At 35.0% G+C, this 16653-nt stretch overlaps 1 protein-coding gene across 14 annotated transcripts in view; it reads left to right on the top strand.

Annotated features, from left to right (window-relative positions):
* The window catches only part of ANKS1B (ankyrin repeat and sterile alpha motif domain containing 1B), a 1050493-nt gene that overhangs the window by 151271 nt on the left and 882569 nt on the right, over positions 1 to 16653 (top strand). For all 14 annotated transcript variants that reach the window (XR_013350846.1, XM_077845971.1, XM_077845965.1 and 11 more), the window contains exon 2: positions 11264 to 11344. Coding sequence is in view for 13 of the 14 variants with exons in the window: in XM_077845971.1 (XP_077702097.1) it covers positions 11264 to 11344 (81 nt within the window). In the remaining variant the exon portion in view is untranslated. The remainder of the gene's footprint in view (positions 1 to 11263; positions 11345 to 16653) is intronic.

Genomic DNA, 16653 nt, shown 5'->3' with positions numbered 1-16653 from the left:
ACTCCAGTGACCAGGCCACCGATATGGACAAATACATTCACTATGATCCTCATCATCATGTCTTAGAGATGATGCAGAAGAGGATGCAGTTGTTTATCAAATGAGGAGGAGCAGAGAGATTTCGGTTTCAATGTTGAATAGGAATTGTGTGAACAGATATTCTTGCCTTGTTCTTGATCTTAAGGGGGAAGCATTCAGTCTTTTATCCTTAAATGTGATATTAGCTGTAAGTTTTTTGTTGATGTCTTTTATCTGGTTGATGAAGTTTTTTTCTATTCCCAGTTCAACAGTTTTTAATGGGAATTGATGCTGGATTTCGGCAAGGTCTATTTCTGTATTTGTTGAGATAATCATAAGACTTTAATTTTGTAGGCTTTTTAATATGATAGATAATGAATGTTAAAACAAACTTGCATTCCTCATATAAAGGAATATATATAAATATAAAGGACTACAGTTTGTCATGATGTAGTATGCTTTTTATATATTGTTAAGTTCAACTTGCTGAAATTGTACGGAGAATTTTGTGTCTATGTTGATGAATGTGATACATTGCTTTGTAGTTCTCTTTTGTCATAGATCTTTGTCTATTTTCATAGAATACTAATAGAATGTTAGGCATTATTTGTGTCCCTTCAATATTTTTCAACCATTTTTGTGGAATTGGTATTATTTTTTAAATGGTTGGCAGGATTTCTGTTGAAGCCGTATGGACCTGGAGATTTTGTTTTGTGGAGAATGTTTTTAATCTTTTTTTTTTTTTTATGATAGTCACACACACAGAGAGAGAGAGAGAGAGAGAGGCAGAGACATAGGCAGAGGGAGAAGCAGGCTCCATGCACCGGGAGTCTGCACCGGGAGTCTGACGGTGGGATTCGATCCCGGGTCTCCAGGATGGCGCGCTGGGCCAAAGGCAGGCGCCAAACCGCTGCGCCACCCAGGAATCCCTGGAGAATGTTTTTAACTAAAAGTTCAAATTCAATTTCTTTACTAGATGTAGGACTATTCAGGCTATTAATTTCTTTTTGAGTGAGCTTTGGAAATTTGTATTTTTAAAGACTTGACCATTTCATCTAATTTTCTGACATATTGGTATAAAGTCATTAATATTCTATTACTTATTTTATATCTTTAGAATATGTAGTGATCTTATCTCTCTCTTCCTGATATTGATAATTTGTATCTTCTAGAGCAGTTTAGCTATAGATTTATCAATTTTATAGAGTTTTTTTTTTTTAAAGAATCTGAATTTGATTTCATGATTTTCTCTATTGTGTTTTCTGTTTCCTTTGGCTTCTGCTGTTCTTTTTTTTTTTTTTTTTTATGATAGTCACAGAGAGAGAAGCAGAGACATAGGCAGAGGGAGAAGCAGGCTCCATGCACCGGGAGCCCGACGTGGGACTCGATCCCGAGTCTCCAGGATCACGCCCTGGGCCAAAGGCAGGCGCTGAACCGCTGCGCCACCCAGGGATCCCTCTGCTGTTCTTTAATATTTTCTTACTTAGAGCTTATTATGTCCTTTTTTTTGTTTGTTTCTTAAGGTGGAAGCTGAGGTCAGCAATTTGAGACCTTTCTTCTGATCTAAGTGTCATTTTAATGCTATAAAATTTCTTTTAGGTGTACTAGTTTAGTTGCATCCCAAAAGTTTTGATGTATTATTTTTTTCTTTTTTGATTCAAAATATATCCAACTTCCTTTTGAGATCTTCTTTGATCTACATGTTCATTTCCAGTATTTGTGGGTTTTCCAGATACTTTTCTGTTAATGATATTTCCACTGGAGTCAGAGAACATATTTTGAATGATTTGAATCATTGAGATTTGTTTTATGACCTACAATATGGTATATTTTGATACGTGTCCTGTGTTTATTTGAAAAGAACGTGCGTTCTGCTGTTATTGGGTAGAGTGTTCTATAAATGTTAGTTATTTAAGTTGGTCAATCATATTATTGAGACCTTATGTGCCCTTATAATATAAATTTCTCTTGACTTGTTCTATCAATTGAGTGAGGGGTGTTGAATCCCTAAGTATAGCTAGTTAAATCTTTTTTTCTTTGCAGTTGTACCAGTTTTTGCTTCATGTATTTTGAAGTTATTAGATGCAAAAAGAGTTAAGGTTGCAATGTCCTCTTAATAAATTGGATTCTTTATCATTATGAAATGATTTTCTCTATCCCTTGCTCTGAATATTTTTTGCTCTGAAATGTAGTTTATCCGTTTAAGCTTTCTTTTGATTAGTGTCAGTATGATTTTTCTGCCCTTTTACTTTTGATCTATTTAAAGTAGCTTTCTTGTAGTGAGGATATAGTTGAGTCTCATTTTTTTTTAAATCCAATCTGACAGTTTTTCCTTTTTAACTAGAGTCATTAGATAATTTATAGTTAATGTAATTATTGATGTGATTATATATAAATCTACCATCTTACTGTTTACTTTCTATTTCTCCCATCAGTTCTTTGTTCCTCTTTTCTGCTTTCTTTTGCCTCTTTGGATTATTTTTTAATGACTTCATAGGTTAGTTTAAATGAATATATTGTATTTGACATTTTTGCCTCACCTCAGGCTTTCATTAAAGTAATCTTTTAATTTTTTATTTATGTAACTTAGCACACATTTATTAAACAGCTGTTGTATTGAGTGTTTAGAGAATGAATTTTATAGAAGTTGAGTCTTGATCTAGGCTTTGGAGGAATGGTAAGATACGATCGGTTAGAGAATCTTATAGTTAGTAGGAAGGTGTGAATAAAGGCACATAAGGTAGAAATTAATAGGGCAGAATTGGATGAGCTTAGCAAGAGGAACAGAAGTACACAAATTCTGAGATTATCATAGGAAATTGAAAATGCTTCAAGGATTGATTTTTAAAAAAGAATGTTAAAAACCTAACATTCTCAATGAAGTTGTAAAACATATGCACATTTTATCACTTTCCAGGTTTAACTGTCACTTTTTTTAGTCTCAGGAGGGTAAAGTACCATTAAACAAAACAAATCATTGTATTGAAATAAAGCTAAGGCCAAAGTAAAGTTAAAACCTCAGAATTGATTAATTACATTTCGGTTTTAGTTTCCTTAGGACCTTAATTACCAAATAAGTATTCTAATTCTCATGTAGCTTGACCTCTTTACTTCTTTTTGGAATAGTTTCCAGTTTTAAATTGTGTAATGCTTTCTTAAGGCTTTATTTTTTACTCCTGGACAACTCTCAGTGTCCTTAATATAACCTTTTCTTCTGCTGGACCCTTAAATATTTTTGATTATCCATGGTTTTCTTGTCTGTCCTACATTTCTGTCATTTTTCTTTTCCTCATTAGATGTTTTATATAGGTTCTTTGGGAGTTTCAGTGAGGGCAAGGAGGTTTTCAGATTTTGAGTTGCTTTATATTTGGTCTTATCGACCCATCTCAGGTTTTTCTTTCTTTTTTTAAACACAGGGATTTATAGACTATAACTAATAGCAACCTTTGAGAGAAGGTTTCAGTTTACTCTCATATACAAATTTTCTGCTTGAGATATTTTGAATCTAATGGCCTCCCTCTTACACAGTCTGATATCAAGTGTTCCCATGATTTTACCTTTTACTTAATAATTTGTTGTATCAATTCATTGGATTGTCTTCTTGCTAATACAATACACGCTGGTACTATGTACTAGTAATACCTTAAGAGCTTTATAGGTATTGATTCTTTTGATCTAATAACAACACTATACATATATGAACTTGGTTTTTTATTCCCTTCCTCCCTCCCTCCTTCCTTCCTTCCTCCCTCCCTCCCTCCCTCCCCCTCCCCTCTCTCTTCTTTCTTTCTTTCTTTCTTTCTTTCTTTCTTTCTTTCTTTCTTTCTTTCTTTCTTTCTTTCTTTCTTTCTTTCTTTCTTTCTTTCTTTCTTCTTTCTTTCTTTCTTGTTTTATTTATTTATTCATGAGAGAGACACAGAGAGAGAGAGAGAGAGAGGCTGAGACACAGGCAGAGGGAGAAGCAGGCTCCATGCAGGGAGCCTGACGTGGGACTCTATCCTGTGTCTCGAGGATCACACCTTGGGCTGAAGGCAGCGCTAAACCGCTGAGCCACCCAGGCTGCCCTAGAACTTGTTTTTTTAAATTGTGTATTATTTTAAATTATGTTTTTAATTTCAATTCCACCATAATTAACATACAGTGTAATAATAGTTTCCCATGTACAATACAGTGATTGAACAATTCTGTGCATTACTCAGTTCTTATCCCTTCACCTATTTCACCCATCCTCCCCCCACTCCCATCTGGTAACCATCAGTTTGTTCTCTACAGTTAAGAGTCTGTTCCTTGGTTTGGTTTGTCTGTCTCTTTTTTTCCTTTGCTCATTTGTTTTATTTCTTAAATTCCACATATAAGTGAAATCATATGGTATTTGTTTTTCTCTGATTGGTTCATTTCATTTGGCATTATGCTCTCTAGATCCATCTATGTTGTTGCAAATGGAAAGATTTCATTCTTTTGTGTGGCTAAATAATATTTCATTATATATATATAGGTATAGATAGATATAGACCAATCTATCTGTCTTTTGGCTGCTCCCATAATTTGGGAATTGTAAATAATGCTGTAGTAAACATAGTGATATATTTATCTTTTCATATTAGATACCCAGTAGTGGAATTTCTGGGTCATAGGGTAGTTCTATTTTTATTTTTATTTTTTTTGAGGAATCACCATACTGTTTTCCACAGTGGCTGCCCCAGTTTGCATTCCCACCAGCAGTGCATGAGGACTCCTTTTTCTCCACATCCTCACCAACACTTGTTTCTTGTGTTACTGATTTTAGCCATTCTTAAATGTGTGAGGTGCTTTGTCATTGCAGTTATGATTTGCATTTCCCTGATGATGACTGATGTTGAGCATCTTTTCCTGTGTCTGTTGGCCATCTGGATGTCTTCTTTGGAGAAATGTCTGTTCATATTATATGCCCATTTTAAATTGGATTATTTGAATTTTTTGGTGTTGAGTTTATTAGGTCTTTATATATTTATATATTTTAGATCGTGTGGCTTTAAAGGTACTAACCCTTTATCATTAGCACATATCTTCTTCCATTCAGTATGTTGTCTTTTAGTTCTGTTGACTGTTTTCTTTGTTGTGCAGAAGCTTTTTATGTTGATGTAGGCCCAATAGTCTATGTTTGTTTTTATTTCTCTTACTTCAGGAGACATATCTAGAAGGATTTTACTATGGCCAATGTCAGAGAAATTACTGCCTGTGCTCAACTCTAGAACTTTTATGGTTTCATATCTCACATTTAGGCCCTTAATCTATCTTGAGTTTATTTTTGTATACAGTGTAAGAACGTGTCCACTTTCATTCTTTAGCGTGTAGCTGTCCAATTTTCCCAGCATCATTTGTCTTCTTACTATTGCATATTTTTGCCTTCTTTATCAAAGATTAAGTGACCATTTAATTGTGAGTTGATTTCTGGGTTTTGTATTCTGTTCCATTGATCTATGTGTCTATTTTTGTGCCAGTACCATATTGTTTTTTTTGATTAGTACAGCTTTGTAATCAAGTTAAAGTCTGGAATTGTGATTCCTCCAGGTTTTTCCTTTTTCAAGATCGCTTTGGCTATTCAGGGTCTTTTGTGATTCCATACAACTTTTAGGATTGTTCTAGTTCTGTGAAAAATGCTGTTGATATTCTGATTGACAGGGATTACATACATTAAATGTGCAAATTGCTTTGGGTAGTATAGATATTTTAATAATATTTGTTCTTCCAATCCATGACAATGAACTGTCTTCCCATTTCTTTGTGTCATCTTCAATTTTTTCCTTTTTTTAAAAAAAGATTTTATTTATTTATTCATGAGAGACACACAGAGAGATGCAGAGACATAGGCAGAGGAAGAAGCAGGCTCCATGCAGGAAGCCCAATGTGGGACTCAATCCCAGGACTCCGAGATTATGCCCTGAGCCAAAGGCAGACGCTCAACCGCTGAGCCACCCAAGTGTCCCTTCAATTTCTTAATTTCTTTCAACAATGTTGTATTGTTTCTGAGTAGAGATGTTTCACCTCTTTGGTTACATTTAGTCTTACTTTTTGGTGCAGTTATGAATGGGTTTGGTTTCTTAGTTTCTCTCTCTGCTGCTTTATTATTAGTGTATAGAAATGCAACAGATTTCTGTACATTGATTTTGTACCCTGTGACTTTACAGAATTCATTTCAATTCTAGTAGTTTTCTAGTGGAGTATTTCAGGTTTTCTATATATAGCATCATGTCATCTGTAAATATTGAAAATTATACTTCTACCAGTTTGTATGCCTCTTATTTCTTTGTGTTGTCTAATGGCTGTGGTTAGGACTTCCAGTACTATGTTGAATAAGAGTGCTGAGAACAGACAGATATCCTTGTTCCTGACCTTAGGGGATAAGCTCTTAGTTTTTTCCCCATCAAGTATGATGTTTGCTGTGGGTTTTTCATATATGGCCTTTATGTGTTGAGGTATGTTCTCTCTAAACCTGCTTTGTTGAGGGTTTTTATCATGAATGGATGTTATGCTTTGTCAGATGCTTTTTCTGCATCTATTGAAATGATCGTGTGGTTTTTATCCTTTCTCTTATAGATGTGATGCATCATGTTGATAGATTTGTGAATACTGAACCACCCTTGCACCCTGGAAATAAATCCCATATGATTGTGGTGAATAATGTTTTTAATGTGTCATTGGATTCGGTTTGCCACTATTGAGAATTTTTGCATCTATGTTCATTAGAGATACTGGTCTGTAGTTCTTTTTGTGTGTGTGGTGTCTTTATCTGGTTTTGGTATCAGGGTAATTCTGGCTTCATGGAATGAATTTGGGAGTTTTCTTTCCTCTTCTATTTTTTTGGAATAGTTTGAGAATAACAGGTATTAAATGTTTGGTAGAAGTAGCCTGTAAAGCTGTCTGCTCCTAGACTTTTGTTTGTTGGGAGCTTTTTGATTACTGATTCAGTTGCATTGTTTATTGTAATCAGCCTGTCCAAATTTTCCATTTCTTCCTGCTTCAGTTTTTGGAAGTGATACGTTTCCAGGAATTTCTCCATTTTTTCTAGTTTGTCCAAATTGTTGGTATATAATTTTTCATAATATTCTCTTATAGTCCTTTGTACTTCTGTGGTGTCTTTCTTTTTTTTTTTTAATTTGTGAATTTTTTTTTATGAGCGTTACAAAAGGTTTACCAATTTTATTGATCTTTTCAAAGAACCAGCTCCTGGTTTCATTGTTTTTTTTTTAGTTTCTGTATCATACATTTTTGCTTCACTCCTTATTTCCTTCCTCTTGATGGTTTTAGATTTTGTTGGTTCTCCTTTTTCTTAGCTGCTTTAGGTTTAAGGTTAGGTTGTTTATTTGGGAGTTTTCTTGCTCTTTGAAGTAAGTCTGTATTGCTATAAAATTCCCTCTTAGCACCACTTTTCCTGCATCCTAGAGATTTTGTACAGTTGCGTTTTCATTTAAAAATTTTCCCCATGTCATTTTTTACTTCTCGTTTGATTTCTTGGTTGACATTCATTATTTAGTAGTATGTTATTAAGCCTCCATGTATTTGTTTTCTTTCCATAGTTTTTCTTACAGTGGATTTCTAGTTTCCTAGCATTGTTAGAGAAGATGCATAGTGTGACTTTGAGCTTTTTGTGTTTTGTAGAGAACTGATTTGTAGCCTACTATATTACCTATTCTGGAGGATGTTCCATATATGCTTGAAAATAATGTGTATTCTGCTATTTTAAGATTGAGTATTCTATATATATATTTGTTAAATCCATCTGGTCCAGTATGTCATTCAAAGGCATCATTTCCTTGTTAATTTTCTATTTGGATCATCTGTCCATTGACATAAGTGGAATATTAAAGTCCTGTGCTATTATTGTATTACTATCAATTAGTTCCTTTATGTTTGTTATTAACTGTTTTATGTATTTGGTTCCTCCCACATTGGGTACATGAATATTTAAATTTTTTACATCTTCTTGTTGGACTGTCCCCTTTATATTATTTGGTGTCTTTGTCTCTTTTTCAGTCTTTGTTTTAATGTCTGTTTTGCCTAATATAAATATGCTACCTCAGCTTTCTTTTGACATCTATTTGCATGATAAATATTTCTTCATCCCCTCACTTTCAATATGCATGTCTTTAGGTCTAAAATGAGTCTCTTGTAAAGCACACATAGATTAGGTCTTATTTTTTTAATACACTCTGTCACCATATGTTTTTGATTGGAGCAGTTAATCCATTTATATTTGTTGTAATTATTGATAGTGTATTTATTGCCATTTTGTTACTTGTTTTCTGTAACTTTGTTACTTGTTTTTATAATTTTCTCTGATTCTTTCTTTTCTTGCTCTCTTTCATGGTTTGCCAGCTTTTCTTTAGTGAGATACTTGAATTTCTTTTTCTTTGTATATCTATTATTGGTTTTTGATTTTTTGTTACTATTAGGTTTGTATATAACATCTGCATATAGCAATCTATGTGAAATTGTTGGTCACTTAAGTTTGAACTCATTCTTTACTTCTCTTCCCAAACACAGTTTCTGTATATGGTACCATATTTTACATTCTTTTATCTTGTGAATACTTTGGCTCATTTTTGTAGATAGTAGTTATTTTTGTTGTGAGACACTAATGGTCTTTCATTTCACAGAGTCCCCTTTAATATTTCTTGTAGGGCTGGTTTAGTGATCATGAACTCCTTTGTTGTTGTTTTTTTTCCCTAGAAACTCTTTATCTCTCCTATTCTGAATGATGGTCTTGCTGGATAAAGTACTGTTGGCTGCAAATTTTTCCATTTCAGCACTTTGAATATATTATTTTACTCCCTTCTGGCCTCAGAGTTTCTACTGAAAACTCTACTGATAGCCTTATGGAGTTTCCCTTGTATGAAACTGTCTTCTTATTCCTTACCGCTTTTAACATTTTTTTTTTCTTAATCACTAATTTTTGCCCTTGAAATGACTATGTGCCTTGGTGTGGACCCTTTTGGGTTGATTTTGTTGGGGAATTCGGTGCCTCCTGGATCTGGTTATCAGTTTCTTTATCAGAAAAGTTTTCAGCTATCATTTCTTTAAAGACATTTTCTGTTTTCTTTCTCTACTCCTTGAATCCCTATAATGTGAATGTTATTAAGCTTGTGGAGTCTTTGAGTTCCCCAAGTCCACTCTTATTTTGCATAGAGTGGAAAATATGCTGCTCTTTCACCTGCTCAGCTTGATTATATTCTATTACTTTGTCTTCCAGGTTGCTGATTCACTCCTCTGCTTCCTTTAGCCTGCTATTTTATCTATTGAATGTATTTTTAATTTCAGTTATCATGTTCTTCTCCTCTGATTGATCCTTTTTATCTCTGTCTTGAGGGTCTCACTAATGTCCTTCACTCTTCTCAAGTCCATTGAGTATCTTTATGATCATTACTTTAAATTTTCTTTCAAGATCTTGCATATATCCATTCTGCTTTGTCTCTTGGTTTGACTTCGTCTTCCTTCAATTGGGACATATTCATTCAGCCTTACTCTCTAGGTCTGATTCTCTGTGTTAGGAAAGTCAGCTAGTCTCTTGCCCTTGAATGTAGAGGGCAGGGCATGTACTTTAAGTGAAGTGGCACTTTCCCTTTCTTATGGGGATGTGCAGCTGTGTCAGAACTCTGGTCTGGCAAGGAAATGCCATAGTGTGTGTGCAGGTGGAAGTTGCAGATTTAACAAGGTACCAGTATCCTCCATGGAATGTGAGGAAACATGATGCTGGCAAGATTTGTCCTATCTGTGGGGATAGTGGTGGAGGCCATCTGCTGCTCCTGGACTGAGGCAGGTGTGCTTGGAGGGGGCAGGGTGCAGTGTGAGCATGCTAGATAGTTAAGGCCTGCACGCTGCTGGTTCCCACAGGTGGCTGTAGGATTATTATGGGGGGGTAGGGGAATGAAATGGCACCTGCCAGCTCTTTTGTTCCTGGAAGTCCATCAGGAACTCTGATATCAATAATTAACTCTCCCTTCTGTGCATCCCATGTGCCTTTCAAACTGATGCTTCTAAGTTATATCTCTGAGGACTGTTTGTTGTGATGTTTCTTTAAGGGCAGAAACTCAACTTCCTTTACTCTTCAGGTTCTCCCAGAGCCCAGCTTCGATTTTTAAAGTTCCAGGCTTTAAGTCCTTCTGGTTGTAAGAACTCACATAATTTGATCCCTTCGATGTTCAAAGCTAAGTGTTGTGAGGATTCATCTTCTATTGCAGGTTTCCCAGTATGATAGTCTGTTTCTCAGCCCTCTATGTGCCTATGGCTCCCTTCCTCTGGTAGCCAGACCTAAGGGATTTTTAGCTCTCCACTGCATCTCTGCCCTTCCTACCCTTCTCAAGATTGCCTCTCCTTGACATTTAGGTGTGAAGTCTGTTCTGCTTGTCTTCCGATTGTTTTCTAGGTTATTGGCACTTATGTGAGTGTTAACCTAGTATCTGTGGGAGGAGGTGAATTTAGGGTCCTCTTCTACCATTTTCTGTGGAGATCTCTAGACCTTAGTTTTTATGGGTTTAATATTGTCAAGAATGCCAGATAAAGTAATTTTTTGGTCTAGTTTTTGAAAGGTGACTTTCAATGCCTTATGTTTTCAAAAGCTAAAAATAGTTTCTATAATAGTAGTGATCAAGGATAAAATGGACCATTTTATATAGTTATATTATCTCTAAAATATGTTGTGTTGTAAAATGATATCTTCAAAACTATTATAATCTTGTGGTTTACAGCAGCTCAGATCTTCAATTATATTTTCAAGTATGAAATACTGATTTTCTTAGTAGCATTTGAACAGCAAGAAAGGTTTATATTCTTCCCATAATGCAGAAATATCTTTTAACTTATATAAATCTCTGCCATCTCAGAAGGACTGTGTTAAAATGGAGGAGGCAGGTGTCATAAATCTTTATTCTTTGGTGTAAAACATAGTAGCTGAGTGTCAATTGCTTCCAGTATTTAAGTAATGGTATAAAGTAATAGGGAATTTTTGGATTCAGATTTTAGTACGTGGCAGTAGGCCTACATTCACTAATAATTTCTGAAGGTGGTTATATTCCCTAATAATTTCCTTACATCAAATAAATGAAGTTATTGTTCCAAGGAGAATGCATGAAAGATGGCATTCATTTTCTACATGACTAAAATTTTCTTATGCAACATGCTGCCGGCTGTGGGACTATCAGGCTTCTTTTTGTTTTTCAAAGCAGGATTCTGCTTAACTGTTAACTCTGCGCTTGTGCTTTATTTGCAGCATCTGGCGAGGCCCCAATGTGAACTGCACAGACAGTTCGGGTTACACTGCTTTACACCATGCAGCCTTAAATGGACATAAGTAAGTGCTACTTATTTGGACTAGAAACCTCATGTATTTAATTATATGTGATGAAGTTAATTATGTCAATGGTACCTATCTCATGTTGCCATGAGTTCCCTGGGCTTAGGTGAATCTGAAGAGGCACCAGGTGGCAACACTGACAATTTACACTTGGTAGGAATGTTCCTTGGTAGGGATGTACAGTATAAACTGAGAGAATTGTTCAAAAATAGTCAAATATCATACAAGGAGAATGAAAGAAATGACAAGATGTGTTAGTTATGTGTGTCTTTCAGGAGGGAGTGGGACAAAACCAGGTAGTAATGCCACCCTACCTTTTTTGGGTGTCTTTATCCAACATGGGGAGTATTCACCAAGAGTAAAATCTTAATATATTCTTACTATGAATATGAGCCATTGGCGCTTATATGAGCCACTTCAAAATCCTTCAAATTTAGGTAACATGCCTTTTCTTTGTCATTCAGGATAGTTTTTCTGGTTTTAAATTTCTTTAACCTATGGAATTATGTTTCAATAATGTGATAGTCTACAGTATGGGCAGTAAAAGAATGTGTAGCCATAACCATCAATTCATTTCTAGTGTTTTACCTAGGTTACCTAATGGTTTACTGACAAAATGTGGGGAGTCTGAATGATTCAGATGTTCTGTTCTCCCCCATCAGAAGGAAAAGGACTCTTCATCCATTTTTCCTTTGCTCTAATGATCCAAATTAGTCTTTTCAGATTTAGATCATTTCATTTTACTTGAGTTTTTTAAAGATTTATTTATTTTTAAGACTTTCAAATTTTTTAAAAAATATTTTATTTATTCATGAGAGACACAGAGAGAGAGAGGCAGAGACATAGGCAGAGGGAGAATCCCAGCACCCTGGGATCATGCCCTGAGGCAAAGGCAGATGGTCAACCACTGAGCCACCCAGGCATCCCAAGATTTATTTATTTTAGAAAAAGAGAGAGAGCATGTACATGCATGCACACCCCGGGGGTGGGGGGGTGGGGGGGAGGCAGAGGGAGAGAATCTTCAAGCAGACTTCCCACTAAGCGTGGAGCCTTACATAGGCCTCAGTCCCATGACCTATGAAATAATGATCTGAGCCAAAACCAAGAGTCAGTGCTTAACTGACCAAGTGAACCAGGTACCCACATTTTACTTCAGTTTTTTAGATGCAGTAATTATTGCCTTAGAAATGCTAGTTACAAAAAAAAAAAAAGGAAAAAAACCTGGTTACCTTTTGCTTTCCCACCTAACCTTGGTTTTATTCTTTGAATTGAGATACAAGATCAAGTCACACTTGATCACATTTTGTAGCCTTGAAGTTCTCACACAAGAAACACCATTTTTGTCATTTATCACTATAAAATTTTTCATCTTTAAATTTATTGCATAAATCTAACATTGTCTTTCTGTTTGGATATGGAGCTATCTCTCTATCTGTCCACTCATGTATAATTTTACATATAATCACAAACATAATGTTTCATCGTTTGGATTCTTAGTATTAGAATTCCAAAACAACATTTCTTTTTATCCAGTCCCTATTCTGGATTATGTCATCTTATACATCTAACTTAGAACCTTTTATTTTGCTGGGTCTTTTTAAAAAAATTTATTGTTGGGGATCCCTGGGTGGCTGAGCGATTTAGCACCTGCCTTTGGCCCAGGGTGTGATCCTGGAGTCCCGGGATCGAGTCTACATCGGGCTCCCTGCATGGAGCCTGCTTCTCCTTCTGCCGGTGTCTCTGCCTCTCTCTGTGTGTGTCTTTCATGAATAAATAAATAAATAAATAAATAAATAAATAAATAAATAAATAAATAAAATCTTAAAATATATATATATAGTTATCTTCCTGTAGAGTGTAAAATGTGTATGGATCCTCACCACCTGAATGTTTTAAAGGGATTACTATTTATTCTTCTTTCTACCTGGGTCATCAGGAATGAAGCCAAATGAAATCAGCCCAAGAAATACAATTCTGATTGCTTCTTTGGTCATCATATGTGTGTATTTAGGAGAATTCCAGTTAGGAAAAGTAATTGGAAGACAGATTATCAAATCTAATGGACAGAAGATCTTGAGCTTGAGCACTAGAGCTACTCTTTTTGTTCTCAAATTTTCATTATAAGCACTTCTCAAAATAATGTTGCCCCAAAATGGATTAGCATTCATATCCATCCATGGTTTTCAGTATTTTAGTAAATGTTACTGATTTATACATGATGGTCTATCAAGTTCTAATCATTGGGGTATGTTTCCCTATGGCTCACTGCATAATTTTTTGTTTCTGTTAGCAATATACAAGTAAAGATAAATTTAAGCAAATTGATCAGCAGTCATTATGATCATAAAGAGAGGGGGGATTTGACTAGATGTCTTAGATATCTTTTAAGATCTCTTTAACTGCATATCTCTGAGAATTATATATCTTTGCTTCACTCTTATATGAAGATCCCTTTTTTTTTAAACACTTTCCAGGAAGATTTTACTCAGTATCAGTTTATAAGCATTGGGAAAAAGCAGAATTCTAATCCCATCTTCCCATCTCTGCTACTTATGTATCTTGAGCCATTTAATAACCCATCTTGGGCTCAGTTCAGTGTACTGAACACATAGGCTGGATATCTTCCATTGTTCCTTTCCATTATAATACCTTATGATACCTGTTTTGGTATTTGTGGCTCAGTTATGTAGTATGATGTTATAATTCTGAAATACAGATTTTCATCTAGAGTGTATTATTTCTTTAAATTACCCATGGATTTTTATTTTTTTTATTCTTATGTTTTTTAAGATTTTATTTATTTATTCACAAGACAGAGAGAGAGAGAGAAAGAGGCAGAGACACAGGCAGAGGGAGAAGCAGGCTCCATGCAGGGAGCCCAATGTGGGACTCGATCCCCAGACTCCAGGATCATTCCCTGGGCTGAAGGCGGCGCTAAACCGCTGAGCCATCTGGGCTGCCCTACCCATGGATTTTTAAAAGTAGAGATGGTTTATTCAATCCTGCCCTGTTTAGCCAGATGGAGGAAACAACCTCATTCTGGATAAATGATGTAGTGATCACTTAGATATTAAGGTGGAGCTATGTTTAGAGTTTAAGTGTTTGAGTTCTAAGTGCATGCTTTTACCAATGCTCTCTACATTATCTTCCTTTTGTGGCTCTATGCACATCAGTTTCCTAAACTCTTGCTGGCTTTTCTCTGTTCTATTACCTATTTCTGGGCTGCCTCCCATTTTCATCAACTACTGTGTTCACATTGAATGCTAATTTTAATATTGGCTTAAGAAAAGATATTTGAAGGAGAAAAAAATGTTGTAGAATATATCTCAGAACCAGAGAAGGATGTTTTTTTTTTTCTTTTCTTTGCCTTTGCTATTCTCACTTAGCAAGGTAATAACAGTAGATGATTTTGTATTCTTCCCAAGCAAACCTTAGCAGTCAACACAAAAACACATCATTTCCATGTTTGTTGCTATTGTTGTTGTAGCCATCAGCTATGGATTGTTTCTGAAAACATGATATTTAGGCTAAAGTTCATGAAATCATAAAGCTAGCAGTAATATTATAGGGTTCTGTAGTTTATTCTTTTGCTTTGAACACAGGCTTTTCTCCTACCCTTAGCACACAATCTAAGCCCTCATACTGCAAATTAAGCCTGTATTATATCCTCTCGTTCTGTATTTTTTATTGGGGGCTCTTGTTTATCAACTCTAGTTAATCCACAAGTGGAACAGAATTTTGTACCTGAAATACATTATTTCACAATGAACAGTTCATCTCCACTTAGCCAACTTGGACACAATAGAAAATGTACTTCTCTCAGTGATTTCCTGGGTCATTTGTAATTGCAGATTAGAAAGTTATTACTTTTATATGATAGAAAAAAAACATGGTTAGTAGAAAAACATCCACTAGAAATGACTATTTTATAGGACAGGCAAGGGACCTATCTATTTCTGTTTTTCTTTTTTAAAATATGGAGTATTCATTTTCTCTCTCATGTATTTCTGCTAAAAATTTGGCTCTCTTAATTCTCTTCTGAATAGACATTAGCCAGCCAGCTGGCCTGCCTTTCTGCCTTTCTGCCTTTCTTCTTCCCTCTTTCCCTCCTTCCTTCTCTTTCTCCTTCTCTCACTTCCTTCCTCCCCACCTCTTTCCCTTTTTCCTTCCTTCCTCTCTCCTCTCCTCTTCTCTTTTTCTCATGTTTTTAAAACAATAATCTTACTGTCCTCTGTAAGGTTTTACCATACACATGTATTCATTTTTGGGTTCTCCTTCTCTTAGCAAATTATTCCTTTTCTCTTTTTCTTGTTAAGTCCCATCTCATTAAGCTATATTGGGTGCATTGTGATTCTTGGATGCTGTTTTGAGAATTGTTTGCACTAAATTGTTATCATTTATATCTTTGAAATACGTATATTCTTTGTGATGTGTTAGGCTTAAGTATTTTCTATTCTTGCTTTTCATTCTTTAACACTTGAATCATAGACTCCTTTGTCTGAAATCCAAACTGCATCTCAAATTGTATCTAGAATCCAGATAGTAAGTTATGGGTACTTTTGATTGACTCTTTCTTAGGTTTTCTGATGAAAGAGGAGAACTTCCTCTAAAAATTTGCATAGTCTTGTCCATGAAGTTTCTCTTTGGATAACCTAGAAATAATTTTGATCTGATTGTTTCTTTCCTGGATAAGGATATTAACTAGTTAAAATTTGCTCTTATTCACTCTCTCTGGAAATCTTTGAAAGTGCATTCAGTATAAAAAGGAGCTCCAGTTAGGAAATGGAGTGGATTGTCCTAAAGTCTTTTGACCATGTCAAATACATTTGCAACTCTATTTCTGTTAAGGAGAAGTAAAATCTTTAAGAAAGTCTGAAATCAAAAGGGTCTTAATTAATGTGTGACTTTCATTAGTTAGTTAATACTATATCCATATGAGGATGATTTGCATTTATTTCAAAGTTCTTTGGACTACTGACGAGGGAGGATGTAACACAATAAATGTCTTTGGTTTTGATTTAATTACGGGGAAATTCGCTTTTGAGGTCAAGAAATTTGAATGGTGAACCTTCCCAATTAACTTAATTTTGCTCAGAACATATTTTGAAACTTAAAAGATATCTCCTGTGATTTAGAAGTATATCTATCAAAAAAGGAAACAGATTAAATATAGTAGCAAAAATCAGTACTTTTAGAATTATTATTTTTACCTGCACTTGTATATTAGCTTTAAGCTGCAAAATGTTGCACTGATTTAAATTGCATTATTATTAAATTTGGTATTTTGTTTTATTCTTGGGAAATGG

This window comes from Canis aureus, chromosome 13, assembly GCF_053574225.1.
Source record: "Canis aureus isolate CA01 chromosome 13, VMU_Caureus_v.1.0, whole genome shotgun sequence".
In the NCBI taxonomy this organism is placed as follows: domain Eukaryota; kingdom Metazoa; phylum Chordata; class Mammalia; order Carnivora; family Canidae; genus Canis; species Canis aureus.
This window is presented reverse-complemented; position numbering and strand designations above follow the sequence as displayed.